Source organism: Rhinolophus sinicus, chromosome 7 (genome assembly GCF_057876585.1).
Source record: "Rhinolophus sinicus isolate RSI-liver-muscle chromosome 7, RSI-T2T, whole genome shotgun sequence".
Taxonomy (NCBI): domain Eukaryota; kingdom Metazoa; phylum Chordata; class Mammalia; order Chiroptera; family Rhinolophidae; genus Rhinolophus; species Rhinolophus sinicus.
In genome coordinates this window covers 52,432,693-52,441,392 of record NC_142507.1, presented here as the reverse complement: position 1 = coordinate 52,441,392, position 8,700 = coordinate 52,432,693, and the positions used below count along the sequence as shown (strand labels likewise).

Genomic DNA, 8,700 nt, shown 5'->3' with positions numbered 1-8,700 from the left:
TCCATCAAGTCCACCTGTCCAAGTCACATAAAAAGAAGAGCCTGAATGGGGATTAAACCACGAGCAGTTTTAATGGTCTGGTTTTCTCTCTCCCATTTCCCCCAGTTAGTATTACTACAAGAATAAAGGATTCCTGAGAGCCTGTCCCTCCTCTCTCTGGGTCCCCCTTGACAGGACTCATCCCTACCAACCCCCCCACCCCCCGATTTCTGTGGAAAAAAAGGACACATGAAAGGCACTGCAGGGGCAGGAGGCTGGAGTGCCAGGGAATGAGGGGGGGTGCAGGGCCAGGCCCGAATCTGCCGGCGGGGGTTGATGAGCGTGTCCCGACTGCCCCAGCACTGGTCTTTCCCTGGACCCGTCCCCCCACCCCGGTCCCACATGGGGGTCTGCAGCAGGAGCATAATTAGTGTTGGGTTAAGAAAGGAATGAGGGCCCACTCTACTAGGACCCAAGGGCCAAACCCAAAGTGGGGACTGCAAATAACTATAATGCTCAAGTCTGTCGTCTGGGGTTACGAGGAGAGGAGTTGAACAAACGTGAATTAGAACAAACTCCCAGCCTGGAGACCAGGCAGCAGCAGTGACCCAGACTCCCCGAAAAGAGGGAGAAGGCCGAGCAGTCCAGCCTGGGGCCTAGTTGTCCCCAGTGCCCCCTTGCCGAGCCCTGATGAAGGCCATGCCATGTGTGCGGAAATGGGTCTTGAGGTTGAGAGGGCTGTCACAGCTCTTGCCACAGACCTTACAGGTCAGCGGGCCTCCAGAAACAGGCAAGGGTGAATCTCCACCCTCTGGGTCAGATCTCAATGGAGGGGGTGCCTCTTCCTCCCCATCCCCCAGGCCCAGGGCACTGGCACTGCCCACACCCCGTTTTTTCTTGTGGCTAATGAAGCGGTGCCGGCTCAGGGAGCCAGGAGAGGCAAAGCACAGGCCACAGTCTAGGCACTGCTGGGTCCCGCCATCCACCCTCAACCCCACCATGAGGCTCTGCTCCACCGAGCTGCCACTCCGGTGGCGCAGGGGGCCTCCCGACCCGGATCCGGCCCTGGGGGGCTTGGCTGGAGGTGTTGTGCTGTCAGGCTCCTCACTGCAAGAGTCAGAGGACTGGCGGCGCTTCCGTCCTGGTCCCTGGAGAATAGAGGGACGAACTGGGCCTCCCCCTCACCCCTACTGATCCTGGCACCCCACCCAGCGTCTGGAGGCCAGTCTGCAGCCCTACAGCTCCCGCTCCTATGGCCCTAACCCAGCAGGGTGGGTTTCTGCCTACCTGGGCTCTGGCACCGGGACCCCGAACCACAATACTCCCCCGGCCAGGGGACTGGGCCCCGAGCGGCAGGCCGTGCCGGACCTGGACGTGTTTCTCCAGGATCAGACGGCTGCTGAAGGTGCGTTTTCCCTCTGTGCAATACCTAGAGGGAGAGAGTGGGCACGTGGGCGCCAAGGGCACAGCCCAAGGACCACACCGCTGGCTGAGAGGAGGGGCCCATCAGGGCACAGGGAGAGCTCAGCCTTCAGTCCACTCAGCCAAGAGGCAGGTGGAAAGATACTTAGGGGGTGGCAGCCACCTGCTGGGCAGAAAGAGGAAAGGGTGAGGGAGAGGGGTTACCTGCAGGGGTAAACTCGCTTGATCCCCTCATGGTTGACCCTGACGTGGCGTCTCAGGCTGGGCGCGGAGCAGAAGGAGCGCTCACACAGGCGACAGGGGAACTTTTTCACTGACTAGAAGAGCATGGTGGGGACACTCAGAGCCAGCTCGGGACCCGGCCCCACTGCCACAGGACAACCCAAGGGTGGCCGTCCAGCCCTCCTTGCTCACCTTGCTATGCTCCTTCTTCATGTGAGACACATACTCGTCACGCTCGGGGAACCAGGAGTGACAGAGGCCACAGGTCCAGCCCCCAGGGCCCCCACCCCCACCCTTGGTGCCTTTGCTGCCCAGGTCCCGTCGGGGCCGCTTGCTTGGACGAGGGGGCTCCGGGGAGCTGGGGGGCTCCTCCTCTTCTGAGGAGGAAGACGACTCCTCCGTGGCGGGTGCTGCTCCTCCCCGGGACACAGCCAGCTCCTCTGGCTCAGTCTTGGGGGTCACAAGGGCACCCCCGGCCCCTTTCGCAGCAGTCTCTTCCCCCAAGCGCCCCGACTGGTGGGTGTTCTGTGAAAGGGAGACAGGGACGGCTGTGGGGGGTTCTGGCTGTGCCTAAGTTCTCGTCTCCCCCGCCCCCACTTCCAGAAAGTTCCGTGACCCCTGCAGCAGGTCAGCGCCGCGGAGCGCCCACATCTGTCCCTTTCCTCCTGTACCTTGAGATGTTCCAGCATCGTCTTTTTTTGGGCAAAAAGCAGAGGACAAGATGGGCACTTGAAGACGCTGACGCGCTGGGGCAGCAAGTGCTGGTCGAAGTGTGAGGAGAGGAGGGGCTTGTGCGTGAAGACCGTGTCACACATGGCACACTTGTAAATCATCCTGCAGGTGCAGAGGACAGTGCAGGCGCCCCGCCGGCCTGGCCCTCCCCCTGCCCGCACCTTCCTGTACCCTCCCAGCTCACTTGGCCTGCTGCGTGTGGAAGCTGGGGTGCTGCGTGTAGAGGTGGGCGTGGGCGCTGGGTGCAGATTTGAAGGCCATGGGGCAGATGGGGCACTTGTGGAAAACCTCGCAGTGAGACGTCTGGATGTGGGACTTGATGGAGTTCACACCCCCAAATACCACCGCACAGCTGGGACACCTAGAGGACAGGGAGACGCTGTGATGAGCCAGGGCACCTCCACGCCCCCCACCACACGCGCCTCCCCGGGCCCAGGGCAGAGCCCAGCAAAGTGGAGACAGGAGGGGCTGCGGAGACCCCGTGTCCCAGGAGGCCTGCGGAGGCAGAGCTGCAGCTCCAGGGCCCTCTCCCCACTGCATGGGGCACACACAGGCCGAGCTCGGGCTGCGGCTGAGCAGGAGCGACGGGGCTCTCGAGAGGCCAGCGAAGGGGCTGGTGCCAGGAAGCACGACACCAGCCAGCACATGGGGGAGTATGGGGACACATGGGAGGAGAGGTGCGGGGACCTGTATCCCACACGGCGAGAGAAATGCAGGCAGGCTTCCCGGAGGTGGGTCTGGAAGTTGGCTTGCAGGAAGTTGCCCCCACACTCGGGGCAGACGTGGGGGGGCCGGTTCCTGTGCATGCGCTGGTGGGCGCTGAAGCTGCAGCGGTTGGGGAGCATCATGGGGCAGGTCGGGCACACCTATAGGGAGGGGGTTGACACCAGGTGAGGCGATGGAGTGGCCCGTCCCCCACTGCGTCTCCGATCCAAGCCCCGCACACCTTCCTAGATCTTATCCCCATGGCACCCGGCTGTTCCCTCCCCAGGGAAGGTGCTGAAAGGGAACTCACATTGCTAGTGGTCCCAGGGCCAGGGGCCCCAAGCTGCTGGAAGTGGGCGGCCATGCCAGCCTTGTCCCGGCACTGCTCCTTGCACTCCAGGCAGCGAAAGCATGTGTAAGTGGAGGTGGCAGGGGCAGCGGGCGGCTCGGCCGACAGCGGCAGCACAGGGGCCTCAGCAGCGACTGTAGTGATGGCGGGGGAGGTGACGGCGCCCTCACCCTTGCCCAAGGCGGGCAAGGCCGGAGGTCCAAGGGCAGGGGGCACAGCCAGCAGGGGCGTGATGTCCGGCTGGCCCACCATCTGGTCCAGGGCCACGGGCCGCATGACCAGGTGCGAGCACTGCATGACGAGCCCCTTGTCCTTGTGCTCCCGGGCGTGCAGCAACAGGCTGCACTTGTTGAAGAAGACCAGGCGGCGGGCGCAGTGGTTGCAGGTGACCTCGATGCGCATGCTCCTGCGGTCGTAGTGCCGCGCCAGGCTCTTCTCCAGCGAGAAGGCGTCCCCACACTCCAGGCAGCGGTAGCCCGTGGGAGGCAGGGCCAGGCCGGCCTCCGCCGGGGGGCTCAGGTTGGGCCGGTAGGCGGGCAGCAGGTTCTTGCTGTTGAGGATCTTGTTGAAGGCCTCCACCAGGCTGGACTGTGTCCGCGAGATCACGGTGCCGGCCCCTGCGGCTGGCGCGGTGGCCGGCTTGGAAGGCTGCACCATCACCACCGAGGCGCCGTTCACCTTCTGTCCCCCCGGCCCCAGCCCTGCCCGCCCCTCAGCCTTGGGCAGGGCTTGGGGCACCAGACCTAGCACGTTCTTAGCCATGGTCTTTGGGCTGGTAGCAGGGCCCCCGGGCAGAACCACGGCTTTGCGGGCCACGCTGGCTGCCATCAGCATGGCAGTGCTGGCGTTCTGGATGGTGGCCACAGGGAGCACGGTGCCTTTCAGCCTCGTGCCGTCACCCAGCTGGACACTCACCACCTTTGGAGCCTCAGGGGCTGGGGTGGCAGGGGACAGCTTTAGGAGGCTGGCCTCAGCCAGGAAGGTCCCCTCGGCCAAGGGGGCAGGGGGCTCAGGGTCTGAGGGGACGCGGGTCACAGTCCTTGTAATGTTCCCGCAGGACGTCTTAATGGTCTTGATGCGCACCTTGAGGGGCCGCGAGGAGCTGGAGGAGGCAGGGGAGTCATTGCTGTCCTCGTCGGCAGCCTCGGCTCCACTCGAGGGACTCTGGGGACTTCCGGGGGGAGACTTGTCCACTGGGCCCTCGTCCTCTTCTTCCTTTAGGGGCTGACAGCTGGGCACTTTTGGGGAGGCAACAGGGCTCTGGTGCCCTGGAGACTGTTTGAAGAAGGACACCCCAGCAACCCGGGGAGGCGAGGTGCTGGCAGGGATGCCCGCGGCCTCAGGGCTAGAGCCTGAGCAGGGCTGGACGGGGCCCTGGGGGTGAATGGGGCTGCAGCTGCCCTGCTTCAAGGCGCCCAGCGGTGCAGGAGGGCCGGGCGGCAGCAGGGCTGCGCCATTCTCCCGGGCCAGATCAAAGGGGGAGGGGAAAGGAGGTGGGGTCATGGCCCCTTCCCGAGGTGGGGAGGGCGCAGAGGGAGGCAGGGGGTCGGGGTGCTCCTCTGGCTCAGACCCAAAATGAGCAAACAGGTCCAAGGGACCTTTGTCTTCCATGGCTTTTTCTTTCCAGGTACCCCCACTGGGAGGAGCTGGAGAGTGGGGCGTTCCTGGAAGGGATGGCTCAGGGCCCCCAAAACCATTTTGCATCAGCCGAGGCCCCACAGGTCCTTCCTTAGTCACCCCCCCGGCCCGGGCCCCTTCCCCTCCTGACTCGGGCTGCTCAGGACACACAGTGTTCTTGACAATGACACTGACCGCTGAAATGTCCGCTGGTGGCAGGCCATGGTCAGAGGCCTGGCCTGGAACCCCAGGGCCATCCACGGCAGCTGCTGCTGTAGCTTCTCCAGAGGCACCCTCTACACTGGGCTCTGGCTTCCCTGAGCCTCCCGGCCCCTCGTTTTCTTCTGGCCCAGAGTGGATGGCTTCATTTGCATCAATGTCGGGGATGTCAAAGGCAGCAAGGAGGTCGTCAAAATCAGGGGTCTTCATGTCTCCCATGGCGGCAGGTCCCAGACCTGATGAAAACAGCAACAGGGAGAAACTGAAACCTCTGGGAGCGGGAGCCCTGCTCAGGGTCTCCGTATGTACCCCGTCAGAAGCCAAGCACACCCCGACTCGGGTACACCTCCACCATCGCACCAATCCTAGAGGTGGTGAAGGCGCTTGGTTTGCCAAACCCTAAGACTGCAAACCAGGCAGCGTGCACAGCACATTCCAGGGGAGACCCCAAGATGCAGCGAGAGCAGAGGAAAGAAGACTTCTCAGAAACAGACACGATAAGGGGAACAGAGGCAAAGGAAGTTCAGTATCTTGGGTGAAGCCACCTCAGCCCCTCCTGTGCCCAGCACAAAATCAATCAATCAATGAATCAATCCTCCAATTACGGAGGAGGATGGGCTCATTCATGGCCCACGGGATCCATTCAGATTCTTCATGGATCTTCGGGGTGGGGGGAGCTCAGATCTGAAAACCATGTGTACAAAGGGTCTGTGACTTAAGCCGAGACACAAGAAATGATTCTTGTTCGTTTTTCCAATGGCCTGCTGGATAAGCAAGTTACTCCATTGCCGTACTTTTGCTGTCTGAATGAAAGAGGGGGCAAGTAATCCATATATCAGAGGGTTATTCTGAGCATAATATGAAATTGTAACCGTGAGAGTCAGAACCCAGAATACAACTAATCACAGCTAGGATAAACACGCTTGAGGAAGGGCTGGGAAGAAACGAGCACTGGAAATCGAGGGTTGGCGTCAGAGACACGAGTCAGTGGTCATTGTAAGGTCAAGTCTGGGGTACTTGGGGGTCATCATTTGGTACCTGGAAATCCAGCTTGGTTAACAGAGAGAAGTGGACTCAGGGAAACTGCCAAGAGACCAAGATAGAATAAGACACAGGGACAGAAAGAGACAAAGAGAAGAGACGGAGAGGAAAACCGTGCCGACAGTCCAGTCACAAGGGCCCCAGCCTCGGCCTCTCCTGTCACAAACACCTGGTGCTCCCTCACCTGCCTTCCCCAGAGTGCCTGGCCCTCCCCCGTCCTTCAGGAGAAGCCAGCCCCTCCTCCCTCCCCACCTTGCTCTCTCAGGGCTAAAACTCCAGGGTACAAGCTTATCCAGCACAGCTGCTACAATGGGGAAAAGCCAAGCCCCTTACCCCTTTCTCCCCTAACTCACACTTCTTACCCTCTTAATTTTCCTTTGGCAACAGTAGCCCAGGAAGTCTCACCCAACCCCAACCTGGCCCAGTACAAAAGGGGGAAAAAAACCTCCCACAAGACTTATGTGTCCTAAGCCAACAAGAAGGCCAGCCTAAGGTTTGTGGGGGACCCAGGTCTGTTCCCTACCAGTTTCCCCCACAAGTGTTTCTATATCTAGGAAGAAGCAACTGAAGAAGTCTCTGCTTTTACACGTTCCCTGCCCAGGTTGCAAGCCATTTCCCAGGGCCAGTTCTCTCACCCATTTCCAGCCTTAAACTGTAACTGGAGATAGTCCCAGCAGGTGGCAGCTGGCATTGCTGGGACCAAGGTGGGGGGTGGAGAGGGTACCAAATAGAGGAAGAAAGGGCAGTCCTCCTCTCAACCCCCACCCCCACCCCAATTCTGCAGGCTCTGGGTTTAAACAAAGCCCTCCACCTCTCGACTCTGCCTGGATGGATCACTAGGCCCTTCTCTGCCTGGCTCTCTCCCGACCTGGACAGGCCTGAGCTACATTCCACTCAGGGCCGCAGGAAAGTGGGCTGGTGGCGCACAGATCAGTGCAGACGATGAGAAAACATCTGCAAACTCGCTGCACTGGAGCAACTCCCCCTTTGGCGTCCAAGTGACTTAGAGGTCATCCGATAGCCAGGGGCAGACAGTAGTCCAAGCAGAGGAACTCAAGGCCAAGAGGCTTCCCCCACCCCTGGCCCAGGCCTTTCTGCGGCTGCTGCGCCCTGTCTCTTCAGCTCCAGCCCCCCCTTTCCCTCTGTTCTTCCCCAAAAGCCAAAGGAAGGGGTTGAACAGGAAGAGGGTGACCTGGCCCGGGTTGGATGGGGGCTCCACTGCCCTTTCTCGGCCGGGGCCTGCTGCGCAGAGGAGGGCGAAGGGCCGACGGCTGGGGGCGATTAGACTGCGGCCAAGCGGGGCAACGGGCGGAATTAAGTCCCTGCCATCTGCCGAGGGCCGGCGCCGGGAGCTCATCCGGGGTTGCGGGGAAGGGGCGGGGTGTACATAGGAGAAGCTAGAGGGGAAACTGAGGCTTGGGGCGCTTCTCTCGGTCACACCCGAGAGCGAACAGAAGGACAGGCCTCGGCCAGGCCAAGCCCTTGGGGAGCTACCGCGCAGCACCTCCGGGCCCAGGACCACACAGAGTGGGGGAGGCGCGTGGAAAGCGAGCAGTGGGGAGGGCACGGTCTTCACGAGACTCGCAGCTCTCCGGCCGGGGTCCGTCCCAACTCCGACCTCCTCCCCTCGCCTCCCTGCGTAGCCCAGCCTCCTCCTCCCAGGGACGCCCGGGGCTTCCTCGAGACTGTGGAGTGAGCGGGAGAGGCGCGAGGCGCGAGCCAGAGTCCTGCCGGGGCCCGGACGCTGACCCGCTCTCATTCGGGGTGCAGGCTCTGCTCCGGCCTGCCCAGGTCCCCCGCCCCCACCCCGGACACCGACACCATTTTAGGTCGCGACATCCCGCAGCCTCTAGCCCCCAGGCCGCGCTTCGGACGCCTCTTGGGCTAGGGGCGCCAGGACTTGGAGACCCCAACCCTCCCTCCACGTTTACCCGGCTAGGGGCTGTGCTTTCAACAGGCTGGGAGTTTCGCCCATCCGCCCCAAGGAATGGAGGCGGTGTCCGGGCCTTCTTAGAAGCCGCCCCAGGGGGGCGGCGCGGAGAAGGGGGTAGTTGACCAAGTGGGGGAGGGGCGGGGGTATTTACCCGCCCCCCCGGGGGCGGGGCCAGGGGCGGGTATTTACCCCAGGCACGCTTACTTGTTTGGCTCCTAGTGCGGGCCGAGCCCTGGCGGTCTCTCCCTTGCTCCAGCCGCTGCCGCCGCCGCCGCCGCCGCCGCCCTCCCCACGGCCGCCGCTACTTCCTGCTTCTCTCCCGTTTAGCCTCCCCCTCCCTTAGCTCCCTCCGCGTTCCCGGTCTGGGCTGCCCGCTTTCGTACTCGCCATTGGCCAATCACCCCGTCTTTCAATACTGCGCCCCTCCCAGCGCCGCACTAGGTTGGCCTTAAGTACTGCCGCTCGGAACTAGCCCCTCACA

General features: G+C 62.4%; 1 protein-coding gene across 3 annotated transcripts; it reads right to left on the bottom strand.

Annotated features, from left to right (window-relative positions):
* Nucleotides 1-46: 46 nt before the first annotated feature.
* ZNF687 (zinc finger protein 687) lies at nt 47-8,577 on the bottom strand. 3 transcript variants are annotated; one of them, XM_019739960.3, is made up of 10 exons: nt 8,424-8,577; nt 5,222-5,481; nt 3,371-4,684; nt 3,043-3,221; nt 2,540-2,716; nt 2,295-2,457; nt 1,816-2,148; nt 1,606-1,718; nt 1,267-1,408; nt 47-1,127 (listed from the first exon to the last, which is right to left on the bottom strand). In XM_019739960.3, the coding sequence occupies exons 2-10, from the start codon at nt 5,462-5,464 to the stop codon at nt 636-638; spliced, it is 3,156 nt and encodes a 1,051-aa protein (XP_019595519.3). In that variant the 5' UTR covers nt 5,465-5,481; nt 8,424-8,577; the 3' UTR covers nt 47-635. The 3 variants fall into 3 exon arrangements, with proteins under 3 accessions (XP_019595519.3, XP_019595516.3, XP_019595517.3); XM_019739957.3 differs by having other exon boundaries at nt 3,371-5,481; XM_019739958.3 differs by lacking the exon at nt 8,424-8,577 and adding an exon at nt 8,218-8,340 and having other exon boundaries at nt 3,371-5,481.
* Between the last annotated feature and the right edge of the window lie 123 nt (nt 8,578-8,700).

Bases quoted from the DNA above. Each gene is read 5' to 3' on its own strand.
- ZNF687 (XM_019739957.3), bottom strand. From the start codon at position 5,464: ATGGGAGACATGAAGACCCCTGATTTTGACGACCTCCTTGCTGCCTTT. The intron at 3,222-3,370 runs GTGAGTTCCCTT...CCCTCCCTATAG, and splicing joins GCCCTGGGACCACTAGCAAT to GTGTGCCCGACCTGCCCCAT. The intron at 2,458-2,539 runs GTGAGCTGGGAG...CTGCACCTGCAG, and splicing joins TTCCACACGCAGCAGGCCAA to GATGATTTACAAGTGTGCCA.